The sequence below is a fragment of the Petaurus breviceps genome, unplaced genomic scaffold (genome assembly GCF_028583685.1).
Source record: "Petaurus breviceps papuanus isolate PSGF00001 unplaced genomic scaffold, PetGlider_PUasm1.0 90633, whole genome shotgun sequence".
Taxonomy (NCBI): Eukaryota; Metazoa; Chordata; class Mammalia; order Diprotodontia; family Petauridae; genus Petaurus; species Petaurus breviceps.
The window spans coordinates 3,651,627-3,670,289 of NW_027187293.1; the positions used below are offsets into that span (position 1 = coordinate 3,651,627).

The window sequence follows — 18,663 nt, forward strand, 5'->3', positions numbered from 1 at the left end:
CTTTTTTTCCTCCAAAGTAACATCTCCCTGGAAGTTCTCACATTGTGGTTTTCCAATTTCCACAGATCTGGATACTCTTAATAGCAACTGGTCCATGAATTTTTTTGGTTCTTCCTTTCTTTTCACTCCATAGTAAAACCATTGACCAAGCCTAGACTATTCCTGTTCTCTTTTCAATTTTCAAAGCAAAGATTACTCTCCATCTTACCCTTTTATTTTTGGGGTCCCTTCCAAGGCATCATCATAATTCAATATTATAGCTTTGGGGAACAATTTAACTTCCTGTCAGTTTTGATAATTTGTAATATACTTTTAGACCATTGTATCTTATTTGATCCAAACAAAAACCCTGTTAAGGTAAGCAGAACATGTATCATTCTATGAGTTTTATTCATATGGAAACAGGCTCAGAAAGATTGAAATGATTATCCCACGGTTATATCCTTAATAAGCTGCAAAGTCTAGAGCCCAGGTCTTCTGAGTTTCATATTTGTGTTCTATCATACTATTTCTTATCTTTATTATTTGCTTAGTACTATACAATTAAGTGCCATTCTCTTGTCATTCAGAAAGATAATCTGTATTCTACACTTAAAGGATAAACCACGTTAAAGAACCACCTTCAAAGATTTATAAAATGTTTCTCCTATACTGCAAAATGGCATAATAGAAACAACACTGGACTAAAAATAAAAAAATCTGGGTTCTAGTCTTAATATTCCAAAACTTATTATTTGAACTTGGAAAATTTATATATCTATAAAAACCACCTGCTCTGTAAAAAAATATAGAATCTTTAATGAAAATCAAATGACCTATATTAAATAAAATCTTTGTAAAACACAAAATATGACAGAAATATATTACTAATGTGTAAAGAGATGGCTACCCTTTTCTAAACAGGAATCAAATTTCCTTAAGTATCATTTATAGGCCTAAGTCTCCTCTGTAGTGTTTTGTTCTTTTTAAATAGATTTTCTCATTTTTTTTTCCCTTATCTTGCTTTTATTGAATGCAATAGAGGTATGAACTTCCTGAGGGCAATCAAAACCAGTTAAAAGAATATTACTGAAGTCATTTGAGAGAGAGAGAGAGACAGAGAGAGAGACAGAGAGAGAGAGACAGAGAGACAGAGAGACAGAGAGAGAGAGAGAGAGACAGAGAGAGAGAGAGACAGAGAGACAGAGAGACAGAGAGAGACAGAGAGAGAGAGACAGAGAGAGAGAGACAGAGAGAGACAGAGACAGAGACAGAGACAGAGAGAGACAGAGACAGAGAGACAGAGAGACAGAGAGAGAGAGAGAGAGAGAGGAGCTGGCCATTTGACCAGATATTAGGCCATTCTGACCAGATGTTACCATTCAAGAGACTCCCAGGCCTTCTCTATGGAATTGAGATTGTTATGCAAAACAACTTATGTAACAGCTTCTTGAGGCTCTGACTCCTATGAGACTCCCTCTCTGTTGAAATATATTTAACCCTGCCCCCCTCTGCCCTATCTTGAGCATTCTAGGATTTCTGTGCTATGTGGTGCTCTGAATTACAATTTCCTTGCTTCCATTAAAGAATCTAAATTTTTGCTACTTTGGTAGTCTTCTTCATTTCAGATTGACACTTTAAGTTTACTTTTAATAAAATGGTTCTCTCCCATGTTAGGAAGTCCCATTTTTCCACATTTCAAATAGCACAATTCAAGTAGTACCTATTTCCTCAAGTGTTCACCTGTACATAAACATATATACTGAATAAAATGGGATAGAAAAGAATGTCTTCTGTCCCTTGGTCCTTCACTTGATAATTTCTCACCAAAACAATATAAATTTGATACTAGTTGGCACAGTTCATAGAGCACTGGGAGTTCACATCCAGTCTCAGGTACTTACTGACTGTGTGGCTCTGGGTAAATCTCTTAACTTTTTTTCTGTTTCAGTTTTCTCATCTGTAATATGGGGAATAAAAATTGTACCTGTCTCCCAGGGATGTTGTAAGGATCAAAAGAGATACTTGTAAAATAATTTACAAACTATGAATCATTATACAATGTCTGCTATTATAATAATTCATGCTAAATATAATAGTATTTATATAATTCATTGACTTTACATTGTGGGGAAAAAACAAATATATCATATATGTTTAGCAAAAGCACTTCTAAGAGGTTGATAGCAGAGACCCTAACCACAAAAGGAATATGTTTCTATTTTGAGAACCAGGCCTTTTAAGGTATAAAGAAAAAGTGTTGGCTATATGTTCATTCCTATTCAATTTTCAACCATAACTGGAGTGAGAAGGTACCAAAATATTTTGTGAAATGAGTAGTTCTTGTGAAGTTACAGCTTGAAACCCACGAACATAGACATTTCAGGGTAGGTCACACATTCAGAGGGTTCTCTTAATACGTTCTATTCCCTGACAAGTACCCAGCAAAACCTGTTGCTTCCTATTAGCAATCAATATATTTTAGCTTAAATTCAAGGATATAGCCAAAGAAAAAATGCACTCAGTATAGAGAGATGTAATTTCCTGAAGAGCATAAATGAAGCTTTCGCCTCCTCCTTCCTTCTCTCTCTCTCTCTCTCTCTCTCTCTCTCTCTCTCTCTCTCTCCCCCCCCACCATTATAAGTACAGAGGTCCTCCCCTTCCCCTCAGTAGATAGCTAGATAGCTTATATTGTAAGAGTCTGAAATATTTAGCTATGAAGTTCTAATTGCAAAGTAACACATTCTATTTGTTATACTTTATCAATATTAGTAAGGGAATGATGTAATTGTTTAGCGTTTTGCAAAGACATTCCATGTCACTTTAGTGTTAATACCAGGCTGGAGCCTTCCTTGTCTGCCTGCATAAGCTAGATAAACACAGACCTGTATGCTTTCTTCTCATCTCAGGATACTTACTCAGAAAGATCCTGGAAAATATGCCTATTGTGAGCTAAACATTTCACTTTTCATTTTATCCATGTGCCAGAAATCCATTCCTTGGATAAACACTTTACAAACTGACACTCTAAAAGTCACTAAACATGATAAAGAGAGTGTACATCATTTCAGGACTGATTAAATATTTTCTCTCCCATGACAAATGAACAGTTACAAACTATATGGAGTCTTTGGAACCAGCATTCCATTTTTGTCTTTATTTTGTATGAAAGATTAATTTTCCATTTCAACTCATCAGTTATGCAATCCTAACTTTGGTAAAGCACTACTCATGCAATTCAGCATGAATATTATTTATTTTTAAAAGTATGTAGAATAGTGCTTTGTTTTGGAGTTGTATCATAAATGTGCTTTCCCCCACACCACCTCTGCCATTTATAGTGTTTTGTTAGTGACCATTTCCTAAATTTCGCATTCATTAGTGCTAACTCCTTCCTTAAATTACCTCATATTTATTTATCTGTGTACATGTTATATACTCTGGAAGAATGAGAACTTCTTGTTAGCAAGAACTGTTTCATTTTTGTCTTTTTATCCCCATTGCCAAGCATTATGTCCTGCCCATGGTAGATGCTTAGTAGATCATGAAATTTCTCCTTGTTCTTGGATAGATAGGTAGAAAGAATTTGGGGAAGAGAAGATAGGTAGTTAGCAATTAGGTATATTTGGTAGATTTAAGATAAATACAAGCTTTAAACTTAACTACTCTAAAATTAGCTTTAAAAGATAATTCAAATTAATTATATGTTTCCTTACACCTATCCCATCCATTGACTTTGTACTACTTATTTTTTCTATATATCTAGTTTGCTCATACCAATAATAAAGCTGTATATAAATGGATTAGAATACACTACCGTATATAACTTGTGATTACCTTTCTTAAATATTTTATAATATTTCTATACAAAAACACTTAAAAAGTATTTTTTTTTGCCTTTTTTTTGGAGGGCAGTTGGGGTTAAGTAACTAGCCGAAGGTTACACGGCTAGTTTGTGTGTGTGTGGGGGGGTGGGTGGGTGGGTGTTAAGTGTCTGAGGCCAGAACTGAACTCAGGTCCTCCCGACTCTGGGGCCAGTGCCTTACTCACTGTGCCACCTAACCTCCCCTAAAAAGTATTTTAACACAGCACATGAGAAACCAATAAATATATATGTGTCTGTTGGTAAAAAGTACTTTAATTTTTAGGTCAAATCATAGATTGATATAGGAGGTAGAGAAGATATTATGAGAGAAACACACAACAGAATGGTGGCATGGGAGGAGATGGGAAAGGGGAGCATGAAAAGATAAAGTAGTAGAAATGATAAAAGACTTCCTTTTATCTAGCTAAGCAGCTTTGTCTAGAGTTTTACAGGTATGTTAAATATATTTCCCCTATTAATCCTATTTCACAGAAGTTGCTAATATAGAACCCACCATAAAATTTCAAAACCTCACTATAATAGTGTAGCCAATTGACCTCTTATAAAACTTTTTCTATGGAATTGCGTTTCCTGAGGTTCCAATAACATCATGCTTTTGAAGAATCAATTAATGATGTATGTAGTATATTCTTGTACTTTGAATTCTCAGCTTGTTTTTTCAGTGTGGTTACATTATTTTGAAAATGGATTTAACCAAAGGAAAAGGACTTACATGTACAAAAATATTTATAATACCTTTTTATGGTAGTAAAAAATTAAATTGAGGGTATGCCCCTCAATTGGAGAATGCCTGAATAAATTATAGTGTATGATTGTGATGAAATACTGTTATGCTATAAGAAATGATGAACAGGATGAATTTAGAAAACCTGGGAAAATTTAGAAATGATGTCAAGTGAAATGAGCAGAAGCAGAATATTGTATACAGTGACAATATTGTAATCATGATGATATATAAGAGACTTTGCTGCTCTGATCAAGACAATGATTCAAGACAATTCCAAAGAACTCATGATGAAAAATGCTATCTACCTCTAGAGAGAGAATGGATGAACACTAAGTACATCTTAAAGCATACTCTTTTCTAATTTCCTTATGTTTCTTGCTTTCTGCTGTTGCCTTTGTTGTTTTGTAACATGGTTAATATGGAAAAATATTTTGCATAGCTTCGCATGTATAATTGATATCATATTGCTTGCCTCCAAAAGAATTTGTGGAGGGGTAGAGAGCAGGAAGAGAATTTGGAACTCAATTTTTTTAACTGAATGTTAAAAAAAATTAATAATGGGGAAAAAAGAACACAACCAGTAAGTGGCAGAGATTCCAGTTCAGGCCCGCTGACTCCAAATCTAGTTGCATTTATAACTGACTTGGCTTGTATTTTAATGATTGTAACTATTACAAAATGTCATATAAAGTTTAAAAAAATAACTCAGGAATTTTAGGATCTGGCTTGAAAGTGATCACAGTTAAGAAAATCTAAACTATATCCCAATGCAAATAAACAAATGAATAGATAAATAAATAGATGAATATATAAATAAATGAAAGAATCCTTTCTCTAACCACCCAGATAGTCATCTACTTAACTGTTTCCATTGGTGGTGACCTCACTTATCTATTAGAAATACAACACTTTCTTAGACAGCTCCAATAAATAGAAAGTTCTCCTTTATAATGAAACAAAATGTTTTGCCTACATCTTCCACCTATTGGTGTTGGTTCTGCTTTCTAGAGTTATAATGATAATTATTGGGTCTAATATCCCATATACCCAACAGCCTTCCAGATAGTTGCATGGTTACCACCACCACTTTTTATGTTTTTCAGGAAAAACATACTGAGTTCCTTCTAACTTTCCTTATATGACAAAATTTTCTGTTCCATCTTGGAAGTCTCTTTTTAATCAAATGTTCTTCAATTTAACCAACACTATTCAAATATGGTAGTCAGAGTTAAATATGAAACTCAGATTGGCAGGTAGTAGTACCATTACCTACCTTGGTTTTGACATTATTAATTGCAGTGATGTAGACTAATATGGAATTAGCTTTGTGGGTACACTCATATTGCTCTTAGATTAAGTTTTCCATTAATTAAAGTCCTTATTTTTTTTTCACATGATAGATATTACATCACAAATCCGGAGCCAGAAGAAAACTCAAGGCACCATCTAGTCTAACCTTTTTATTTTACAGTTGAAGAAAGTAAAGCCCAGGTCAGTTAAATGGCATGTCCAATGTTACACAGGAAGAAAATGTCACTGGCATGAATTGCTTTAGTAGACCTTCCTCCCTAAATCTGTTACTTGGAATCAACCTTGGGACTCCAAATTTTGACAAAACACTTCAACACTCTGAGCCTCAGCTTCCTTATCTGTGAAATGCTATAATAATATAAATAATATTAACTAATAATATAAAATATCATATTAGTCTTTTGGTTCTTGTTTCAAGTCTCCTGCTATTCTAATCCATCATCCATGCAAGCTGCCAAAACAATTTTCCTAAAGCACAAGCCTTATTCATGGAAGATTCTCTCATCTCATGTCTTTCACTATGTAATCTCACCTAGATTCCACAATTCTTTCAAGACTTAGCTCAAATTCCAACTTCTTCAGGAAGGCCTTTTATAGTCCTTCCACTAGTGCCTCTCCTGATATAACCTCCTGTCTATTTTGCTTCAGTGGTATCTTGCACCTACTTAGTTATCTAAATGTCTCCCTCATTAAATTTGTGAAGTCTTTGAGGGTGGGGACTCTTTCTACCTTTCTTAGTATCTCCAGAACTTAGCATAATGCTTGGATCATAGTATGAATGTACTTAAATATTTTTTGATAAATTAAGACTTAATAACTTTTCTTCAAAGGTCCCTAATTTTATCAGTGAAGGCTCACCCTCTACTGATACATCTTGAAACCTCTTTCCATTAGATAGATGTTTGTTTTGTGACAAAAAATATCACGACAGTGACTCAAATATTCTTATGATGAGCCTCATCAAATTTAAGTCAGGTAGACTAGCAAATGGTAGACAAATGGTACTAACAAACAGTCTCTTTGGTTTTATCCAACCTTCTCTGCAGCGATATAATATTTGAAATAATTATTGACTTCTTGAATGAACAATATCCTACCAAAGATGTTATTTCATGGGTATCTGACAAATATGAATTTACTACTCTCACACTAGTGGACTTTACATAAGAATTTCTGAAACTAATTACAATATATGGATCCTGTATGTTCATATGCCCCAAACTCAGGTATTTATTTATTTTATCTACTTTTCTTCTTTGAATTAGATGGAAGAAAATTGAGAAGCCACCTTGTCAAACCTATACTTGAAAAAGAATCTGGTCTACCATATCCTCAGCAAGTGGTAATGTAATCTTGGTTTGAACGCCTCTATTGAAAGGGAACTCACTTCCTCTGAGACAAGCTGTTACTCTTTTAGAATAGCTTCAGTTGTTAGGACTTTCTCCCACCTAAATGCATCTGGAATATAACTGAAATTTCAACCACTACCCATCTAGGACCAACCAAAATGAGTCTAATTTCTTTTCATATAGCCTTTCAGTAACAGAAATCAATTATCATCTTTGTCCTAAGTTACCTATTTTCTAGGCCAAACAATCCCAGTTCCTTTCATGGATCTTTATATGGCATGATCTTCAGGCCTCTGAAATCATCCTGGTCATCTACTTTATGTTCTCCAGCTGATTAATCTTCTTCTTAAGATATGACAGTCAAAACAGAGCACAATATTCCAAGTGTAGTTAAATAAAAATTCAATTATTAAGAATAATTAAATGAAAGGGAAGTCTGAGTCAGTATATAATATGATGTCTCTAAAGAACTGTTTTAAATCACATATTTTTTAAACTAACAGTTTTGATAATCAGAAGTCCTGATAAGTGTGATTTAACAAACATCTAAGACTTATTTGCTATTTACACAATGTGGAATGCATAAAAATTATATTGCTAAAATATTATTTTAATTGTGGCATCCTCCCTCCTTAAAATTATCTTTGAATCATTAGATTTCTTAGTTATTATATTCTTCAGAAATACTTCTACAAAGGAAGGGGTGATAAAGGGAGTTTTCATTCAAGATGAATTTTCATCAAAATGATGAAATTGTAGGGAATGGACCAATGTTTAGAAGCAAATGCAGGGTATCTCTCATGGAATGTGGGTATGCCTACTGGCAATCTTAATTAATGGCTGACTATGAATCAAACAAGTTTCCCTGTGATTGACAAAAACTGGCTAGTCATTTTTACTCAGATTTAAACTGTATCATACTAGCAAGTGTGTGCATTTTAGAGCCAGTGAAAAAAGACAGTCCTGATGCGCAGTTTCCTTCTCTCTTGTGTAGGTTTCAGAATTTCACTGTAAACTTCACATGCTTTTCCAGCTAGCCTGAAGGGGAAGTTGCTGGAACTCAAGTTCCTGGATATATTTCTGCCTTTCTGTTGACATTTCTTATAGCAACTGGGGTAGGGAAAAGTGTCCTGATGATGTCTATGGCAAAACCAGTCACTAGGCACAGACTTTGCTTTATGTCTCATGGGGAAGTCCAAGTTCAAAAGCTGCTGAGTTTAAGAGTTTGAGTACCAGATTCTCTACAGAGAGAAAGTGATTTTTTGATGTACTGTGCTCCTTGGAGAAAAGAGAGTAACACATGTGTGTGTGTTTGTGTGTATGGACACACACACATTCATACAGCTATAGTATGAATGTTTACTGAGCCATAAATCCTGAAATTATCTACGGAAGCTAAATTTTCCTATCTCCTTAACTAACTTGGATTTCTTTTTTTCTTTTTAATTTAAACTTTAAAAAGAGAGTGACACCATGAGTTATTCTGACAAAGCAGGTCTGATGGGAAGAGTATTACTTTTTTAGCAGTCTCTAAATTGTGATTACTGGGCGGCTATGCAGCGGCGCAATGAATAAAAGCAAGGGCCCTAGAGGCATGAGAACCATATAAGAATCTTTAAAGGACAATGAGGTTGCTTATACAATTGAGCCTGGAAAAGATTTCTGGATTTTCTAAAAGACAAGAAAATTAGATTCTAGAAATAATAGACCAATATACATTATCCTCCCCAACCCCCACCTCCATTCAAGAACTGATTATTAGCTAGATAATTTGGGGGCACCTGAAAAGGGAAATGTGATCTCAGAGATCTGTATAAGCTCACTGGGAAAATTTCACACAAAATAGCCTAATTTTATTTTTGATAGTATCAAAAAACTGGCAGAAAAATGGTCATAGTGTCAGCATAGCACTTCTGAATTTGGGAAACTCTTTTGCAAAGTCCCTCAAGAAATCCTTATGGACACGATGGTAAAGTATAGAATGGACAATATAGTACAATAAGGATTTATTACAGCTGGTTAGGCAACTTGTAATCAATGATTCCTAATACATAATAACGTGATAGAAACTAGGAATGTAGATGTGTGAAAGTAGAGGTTGCTAACCTGTCAGGGATATTTCAGAGAAGATTGTGCATATAGAATAGAGTTGGACTGGGAGACGTCTAAGGGTCCTTCCAATTCTAAGAGTCTATGATTCTAATGTTGATTTTACAGAACTCTTAGAAATATACTATGCACTTCTATCAAGTCATATATCCCAGGGCTTAATAACTCCTGTTGCTAACCAATCTTGCAATACACCCTGTCCTCATTTAAGGTCATACTTACTATGCATTTTTGTCTTTAACTGATGTAGTCAATTACTAGTTACCCGTTTACATAAAAGTTCATATGTAATACTTTCTATAATATCGAGTATTCAAGCTTGTTTCGTGCTCTCAATGATGACATCAGACTATGGTTATAGAAACTTTATCTGAGTCAGGATGTTATTTCAAGTCTGCTCAGTTTTCTGGATTAAGGAGATGGAAAGGGAGGAACAAATGAAGCACAAAAAAATGATGGATTTTCAATCAGGTGTCTATCTCTGCTCAAATCCTCAACTCTAAAACCAACTCAAAAAACCCTACATCTTCCTTGTATTATCAATGATGCAATTTTACCTGATTCCCTTCATATCTCTCTTCCCCTTTATGGAAAGTTTCCCACATTCCAACCTCCAAATCTTTTATCTACTTTTTTTTTTAGCAGTACTGTTTTCTGGTGATTTTATTTTTTCCTGTGTGCTTTTCCAAGCTTCCTCTCTACCTTTGTAGCACTGAACCAGATATGATGCATTGGCTAGATATGATGGTGGTGTTGTTTAGTCACTTTTCAGTTGTGTCTGACTCTTTGAGACCCCATTTGGGGTTTTCTTGGATACTGGAGTGTTTTGCCATTTCCTTCTCCAGCTTATTTTACACTGGAGGAAATTGAGGCAAACAGGATTAAGTGACTTGCCCAGGATCACACAGCTAATAAGTCTCTGTGGCCAGATTTGAACTCAGGAAGATGAGTCTTCCTGACTCCAGGCCCATCAGTCTGTCCACTGCACCACCTAGCTGTCCCTAGATTATGGTAATGGCATTCTATACTAGTGAGGGGCAAAAAGATAAAATTCAGCAGTGATAATGTGCATTTAAGTGTAGTACTATATTAGATTATTTTTTAATTGTTTAAAAAATGACTGGTGCTCTTAGCTGGTTATTTTGATTGAAATATGCTACGTCATGGACACACTGGGCATGTCTGACACCAAGCACTTGGCAAACCTGTTCTGAAGTGAGATATTTTAGTGCAACATAGCGAGTCTTCTCACCATTTATGAGCCGCTGTCAATGAGTTCTCCTCAGCTTCTTGGTCAATTTTTGCTAAAAACATGGAAGGGATAAAAGAGAGAATGTAAATGCTAAATAAGTGCGATAACTCAAAGAATATGATGCAAGCCCTGTAAAATTAGCATATAGTAACATTTAATGACATAACTAACTATACATCTAATATTCATTGATTTGTAAACAGCTTCAAATAACTTAAAACATCCTCCAGAAATATTTTTAATCACCATATTCTCATCTAATACTTTGATCATCTGTAATTTCATTGGTGTATATACTTTGTCAAACAATACAAACAAACACTATAATATGGCTGAAAGGTTATGAGAAGTTTTGTGGGCAAAAAAAAAAAATACCACAAGGCCAATTTGGTAATGACCCTCTCTGAACTTAGCCACTATACTCTGGATAACAGGCATACAGAATGCTTTGTTAGGCCAACATGAAAAACCTTTCTAACTTAGTGAAACCTGCAAGAGTTCAAGTTCTATGGGCATATATTTGCATAGACTTTTGAGAGTCAAGGTCACCTTCATTTCAGGTTGAGGTACCACAATAGGACTTTAGTGGTGGAAATGCAAACACAATGTATACAAAATTTACAATGTATAATTTTGATTATTCTATATTAGGTATATAATATTGCTTTAGGCAAGACATAAGTTTCATGGTCTATGTGGCTTTTAGGATCCTTTAAAACAATTCCTAGGATTGACAGGATGATAACTTAAGAAGATAATTATAAAGAGACAACAGAGTAAAACAAAAAGTCTGAATATGATATAGGTATAAAATTTAATTATCATATTGTAGCCCTATTTATTCAATAATATAATAGTGCTACAGATAAGACAACTCAAGGTTTTTAGATTTAGAAGGGATCTAGGAAGTCATATAATGCAACTTTCAACCAAATCATGAAAACTGTCTACCAAATTCCCAATGAACAGTAATCTAGCTTTTGCTCAAAATCCTACAGTCACAGGGAAGTGAAGTTTGATAAAATCTATTCCATTTTTGGGAGGTCAGGGAGAGAGGCAATGGGACATCTCTACTTCTTGGGAATTGAATTTATTCATTTTACTAATTAGTGAAACTACAGCATCGGAAAATGTTAAATTTCACTTTTCTATAGCAAACATGCATCAATGTAGCAAAAATAGAATTTCCATTAACTTTAAAAACAACAATTCTTCTTTGATTGAAGTTATTATGACACAAAGTCAAGTGGAGAAAGTAGCATACCTCAGTCAGTCATCATTAAAGAAATGTACATCACAAAAGTTCACAAACTCAGAGAGTACAACTTAAGAGGTATACAAAATAACCTCAAGATTTGCCGCAGATGAAAACAAAAAAAAAAACCCCAGACATTTCATTGCCATTCTCCGAGTTTGAAGAATGCTGAAATGTCATCACCATTTTCAAATTTTTTTCAGAAGATATGGTTATAAGGATACACAGCATACATTATAAGAATAAAAAGTAAAAGGTACAGTGGCAACAGGCAAGGAAACTAGCCACAAAGGAGTTTATCTTTCTGTCTGAATATTCTGTTTTGAACACAATGATGTGCGAGTTCATATTTGGGGGAATGAAGGAATAGAGATGGTAAAATTAATAAAATAAAATAAATAATAATAATAACAAAACTAAATTGGAGCTATTCAGACAGAAACGTTTTACTTGTGACTTTAAGTATCTCCATCACTACTGAAAACCCTAAAATACTGCTTGGACTGGTTAGTGTTTTGCAGCTCCAAGACAGTGGTTTTCAAATGTCTGTATAGTATCTGTAAAGTCATAACTGAGTGTCATACTCCTACCATTTGCCAGAATTGCTAAAATTTGACAGGATCATTTGAGCTGGCAGCAGCGATCTCCCCCTCTCTGAACCCCCACACACTTTGCACATTGGATGGTTTACATAAGTCTGCAGGTCAATTGTTTACCATATTAAAAATGGGACAAATGTTCCATGATTTATTTTTTGAAAGAGTTTCAACATGAACACCCTGCACCATAAAAATTTGCTTTAGGCTGCCTGGCATAAAGAAAGACTTCCATCCAGAAGCAACTTTATACATACAAAAAGGTTGCTTAAACACACACATACACACACACACACACACAAATCAAAACAAACATAGGCCATTTACAGGAAGTCCTTTCAAATGTTTTCAAATTTAGTTTACAAAATCAGAGATTCAAAATTAAATTGAAAAATGATATTTCTTATGATAATTAGAATAAATTTTTAAAGAAATCATTGCACAGAGGTTCACATCAACAAGTTTTTACCTCCTTTGTATATGATACAAACATTTTTTTTCAAATATGTATTCACTGTATCAGAGAGACAGAACACTAATAACACTGGATTACCTGAAATGGTTCCACAAAAGATAACATTCAAACAATCCCCTAAGTTGTGATAAACAAGTTGAAATGAATATTAGTTTATTTCATTTCGATTTTTTTTTAAAGTGACTATGTAGGAGTTCTATAAAGATTTATTTTGATATAGGAGCTAAAGAAGCAGCTCTTGCCTCATTTTATGGACACATTTGGTGGTCAAGGCACAGAACTCACAATATAATTTTTGTGTTGCAAGGTGAGAATTGTTACTAAAAAGGAGCAAATATGGACTATTCTACTGAGCCTAAATCCACAATCTAATCATTACCCATAAGCATGACATCCTTCTCAATATTGTATAATATTTTTGCCCCATACATTTACATGGTTTAGAAACTACGGGGATTTGTACGTTCAAATGGTAATTAGTCTTATCAATTAGTCAAACTAATAATCAAAAGAACCACATTATGGTTTGCCATTTTAATCTTCGATATGAGTGAACAATTTAATGAACCAAATAGATTTTTTTTTCCCATTCTATGGCAATCTTAGAAGAAAAGCTAGGTGAGTTGGATTCCAATTTGTGTTATGGACACATGGCCATATCATTTACTAACAAGGACTTTTGTCCAGATACACAAGACACTTATGTCTTCTATACAACTTTCAATCATTGCAACATTGAAAGTTATGGCTAACTTACCAAGGAAGTGATTTTTTGGGGGGTTGAGGGGATATAATTGATTTCAGCCTCAAAGCTACTTCTGATATTTAATATAAATTCACCCAACAATGGTTTAGTTAAATTGCTTTTGAGAGTGGAATTGAAGACAGATGAAAATAAAACACTTATAGATGGTTACAGTGTACCTGTGAATCTGCCATTTAATTTTTTTTTTTAACAGATGTCACAGTTCATATGGTCTAGACCAGAAGCATCAATCTGAAGGCCTGGAGGCAAACAGGTTTTTGCCTACAAAACTCCCCAGTGTGACCTGAACCAGATTAAAATGCAATTAGGGAATATTTAATGAATAAAAATATCATAAAACATAGATAATGTTAGCTTGTGGTTTCCAAAGTCAATTTGCAGACCTCAGCAATATGTTTCTATTTGAGCTTGATTCCACTGGTCTAAGATCACATTCAATATCTAGTGCACATATGTTTTTCTTTTGATTACTAAATTTTTAAATATCAGTAAAGCCTATTGGTGGCCCCTGTGTACCTTTTCAGATTCCCAGTACTTTACTTTCTTCCATCTACTCTATGATGCAACTATACTGACCTATTTCTAATTCCTTAAAGAGAAGACTCCATGTACCATCTCAGTGCCTTTCCCCATGCCTAGAATGTTCTGTCCTCTCACAATTGCCATTTCTTTCCCCTGGCTTCCTTTAAGAAGATTCAGCTCAAATTCAGGATGCCTTTCCTAGTAATCCCAGCTTCTAGTGCTTTCACCTCTATTATTACCACCACATATATATATATATATATATATATATATATATATATATTATATACCCAGCTATTTACATACTATCTGCCCCATTACAATGTGATCTCCTTGAAGACAGGGACCATTTTTATCTTTCTTTTTATCATTATCACTTAGCACTGTGACTCACACATTACCAAACTCTTAAATATTTTTTATTGTTTTATAATCAATAAAACAATTGATTGTTTTACAAAAACTAGCATATTGTTTTACTTGGGAATAGCATTTAATTAAATTTGTTCATGCTGATTTCTCTTGCCTAAAATAAACTATTAATTCACAATGATGGTGATCAAAACAATATTAATCACTAAATATCAGAATTATTGGATTTATTAAAATTAATACCAATGAGATTATAAAGAACTTCAGACTGGGCCAACAGCATATTTCTAATGGAAGTATTTGGAAATCTGATGAATGAATATATTAGAACTTTCAAATGGCCACATTTATTATTTGTTGGTAAATGTTTACTCCTACATTGTTTCAAATATTTCAGGTCAAACACTGCCCTTCAACATAATTTATACTATTTTTAAAATCAAATTCTTTTTTTCACTTTTTATAAAGATAAACTGCATCTCATTTGCTTATTTAATTATTATGAATATGAAATCAGTAGGGTCTGAATTTACAAATAATTACCATTCCTTATCATGTTGTTTATTACTGTTTGGTCATGTCTGAATCTGCGTGGCCCTGTGAACATTGTTTTTGGGTTTTCTTGGGAAAGATACAGAAGTAGTTTCCCATTTCTTTCTTCAGTATATCCCCATTTTATAGATGAGGAACTGAGCAAAATAAGGGTTAAGTGACTTGTGCTGGGTCGCATAGCTAGTAAGTGTCTAAGGGCAAATCTGAATTCAGATCTTCCTGATGTCAGACCTTGTACTCTATACATTGTACCACCTAGCCATACCATTCCAATATATAAAATGAGGTTAATTAAAAAAAATAATTTCAGTGTAAAGTAAGACATAGATATATAAATATCACAGGATGACTTAGTGTTTAACCAAAGGCAGTGATATCTTAAAGATGCACTTCCTCCCTTCATTCAAATGAATTTGTCTTAGTTTAATGATAGTCAGTTATTTTAATACATGAATAAAGTGATGGGGAAATAAAGAATATTTTTTTTTCCTTAAACACATTTCTTATCTATAGACACAAGAAAAAGATATATCCTCAAAATGCAGCCTGTATGATTCTATGGACATGTTTTCCATATGGGTAAAAAAAATGGATTTAAAGCATATAATCAACAAAATATCCCAAAAGGAAACACAAATAAAATTTTCTGAGGTATTTTTCTTATATGTACAAATATAACATTTTGCATATAATTTCAGAATTGTAAAATAAAAAGTTATTTTCTTCTTTCCTCCTTGCAGTGGTTCCAACCCAAGAAGTTGCTTTTTTCTGTGTAAGTATGGTAGAAAGATTTGTGGTTATTAGCTCAAAGTCCATTGATGGTTAGCTCTAAGATTTAGCATTTAAATGAAGCCAATGTCAAAGGTTCAATTCTTTTTGTAGTCCAAGTAGCTTCACTATATTCTAAGGCCATAGACAACTACCTAGTCCTCATTATAAATGTGAGTCCCCTGCCACCTGAGGACTAGGCAGGAGGATAAATAAATCTATATAAATAAAATACCACTACTTAGAGGGTATAAAAAAATCATTACAAACACATTTTACTTTAGTGGTCAGTCAGTAGCCCTGCACTGACATATATGAAGGACTTCATTGTTACTATGATGAGAGTCCTGAATCACTCTATAGCCAAGTTCAACTTTAAACACTCATCAAAAATGTCAAAACTGACAAAATGTTCCTGTGACCATTATGACTATGATGACTTAAGAACTATTGCTATCTGAAAATAAAAAGTACTTGAAAGTTGGTTACAAAGGTGGAGGAACTCACTTTTGTTTACTATATGAATATGATAACAGCTTTATTGCTTGTTCATCATTTGGGTGATTTTCCCATTAGGAGAATACTCTTAAAGGACAAATACTTGTTGCTGAAAGAAGGAACAGCAGAAAAAGAAATGTTAATTTTTCAATCTGTAATTTTAAGCAGATTCACGTTCATCATTTTAATTTTTTTCAGGTTCTATTCTATTTTTTTCTAGTGGGGGGAAAACCTTTCTTTTTCTTTGTAGTTCATCATGGACAATTTGTGGAATAATGATCAATTTTAAATTTCAAGACTGTTTTCAATATATTTACAATCTGTTATCAATGGATTTATAATAAAGTGTGTTGAATTAATTATATGAGAGAAGAAATATAAAAAATGCCAATTACTGAACTGCCAGCAAAATTCGTTAGACTAATACTTGCAGTACATGTTTTACTTTTTTGAGACATCAAACAAGGCTAGCAGTCTTCCAATCATGCTATAATAAAGATAACAGAATACTAAACCAGAGAAGGGAAATGTCAAGAAGGGGCAGACCCAGGAAGCTTTGATTACTAATAAGGTCAGTTTGTTGTCAAATTATCATCTTCAAACCCCTTGAAGTCATTTCCAAATCATCTTTAATGATGTCTAACTGAAAACTTTGACCACTGTCATCATCATTTTTCTCTCATAATTCCACTCATCTTTATGTTCTTGCATTCCAATTCTATAGCTTTCCCTGTGATGTGCCTCTGGAAATATATTTTTTATACTTATTTATAATATATCTTTTATATATTATAATTTTTATAATTATCCACATTGACTTTGCTGCTTTTCTAGAAGGTATCTTAATACATTTGGGGCTTCTGCTTGGGAGAAAAAAGGGACATTTCAAGGTATTGAAGGTATTAAATGCCAAGGTATAGAGGTATTGAAATGCTAAGAACTTTTCTTATGGTGTGAGAAAGCAGCATGATGAAAGGAAAAAAAAACACTGGGCTTGGAGTTTGACAGTCGAGGTTTGACACCAATGATGTTATTTATTCATTTTGTGACCACGGGCAAGGAACTTTACCTTTCTGAGTCAAAGAGATTCCTTGGTTGCAAACAGTCCTGTAAACAGTATCCCAGTGAAATCGGCATAATAATACTTGCGCTACCTATCTCAACAGGCTGTTGGAGGGGAAGCATTTGTAAATTCTTATGTGATATATAAATGTGACACTATTATCACTACTCTAACTCCACTTCTACTCAAGCTAGGGGCATGTTCTGAAAGACAATCCTTTGACTTTGACACAGAATGCAGTATAACTGGAGGGAGACATTACTACTGATTGGCTGAGAGAAATAATGAAGATGCTTGCCTACATGAGGGAGGAGTTTTTTTCAAAATTACTGAATGACTTTGAAAGAGGTACTTGGGAGAGGCAAGTAAAGAATTTAGGATGTCTGTGGCTAGAGGGGGATCTCTAGTTCTCCATTAGAAGTTCCACATTTGCCTTTCTCTATAAGTACTCCTAAAATCCAGAGAAATTCTTTCTCCCTTGAGTAAGTTAGTAGCTTTTCTAATATGACAGTCCAATATTAGTCAGACTCTAGTCTCCCTTTGTTTATGCAGCACACAGAGTACAGGATTGTCTCTCAAGAAAATTACTCTGGGGGCGACAAGGTGGTGCAGTGAATAGAGCACCGGCCCTGGATTCAGGAGGACCTGAGTTCAAATCTGTCTTCAGACACTTAACACTTGCTAACCATGTGACCTTGGGCAAGTTACTTAACCCCAATTGCCCTGCCTTCCCCCCTCCAAAAAAAAAAAAAGGAAAAAAAAGCAGAAAATCACTCCAGGTTTAGACAGGAGTGGGGTTATATTCTTATTTAATCACAATTCTTTAGAAGTTTCAGAATAACAATAAAGCTATAACCCAGGTTCATGACACTAAATATATTAATAATTCATCCTTTTATATTTCATTTCTTGTCTCTTCCATTCAAGTGGGAGATTTTTAAAGGCAGGGACTGCTTTTTGCCTTTCTTCGAAACTTCTGTGCTCATTACAATGCCTTGGACATTTTAGGTGTTCAATATATTGACTGACTACATAGTAATGTAGAAAATATTTTTATAATCTATGTCAATCTTATGGCAAAAAAAGAAATAAGGATATACATATAGGCCCCATAGTGATGGACTACATAAAATCAAAGGACAAACCTTAACACAGTTTCAAGTACTCTGTTTTCTCCCTTATA

At 34.0% G+C, this 18,663-nt stretch overlaps 1 protein-coding gene across 1 annotated transcript in view; it reads right to left on the reverse strand.

The window, feature by feature from the left end:
- Positions 1 to 18,663, reverse strand: part of FMN2 (formin 2) — a 494,077-nt gene that overhangs the window by 88,115 nt on the left and 387,299 nt on the right. The window contains 1 exon segment of the mRNA XM_069064483.1: positions 10,614 to 10,665. Within this exon segment, the coding sequence (XP_068920584.1) occupies positions 10,614 to 10,665 (52 nt within the window).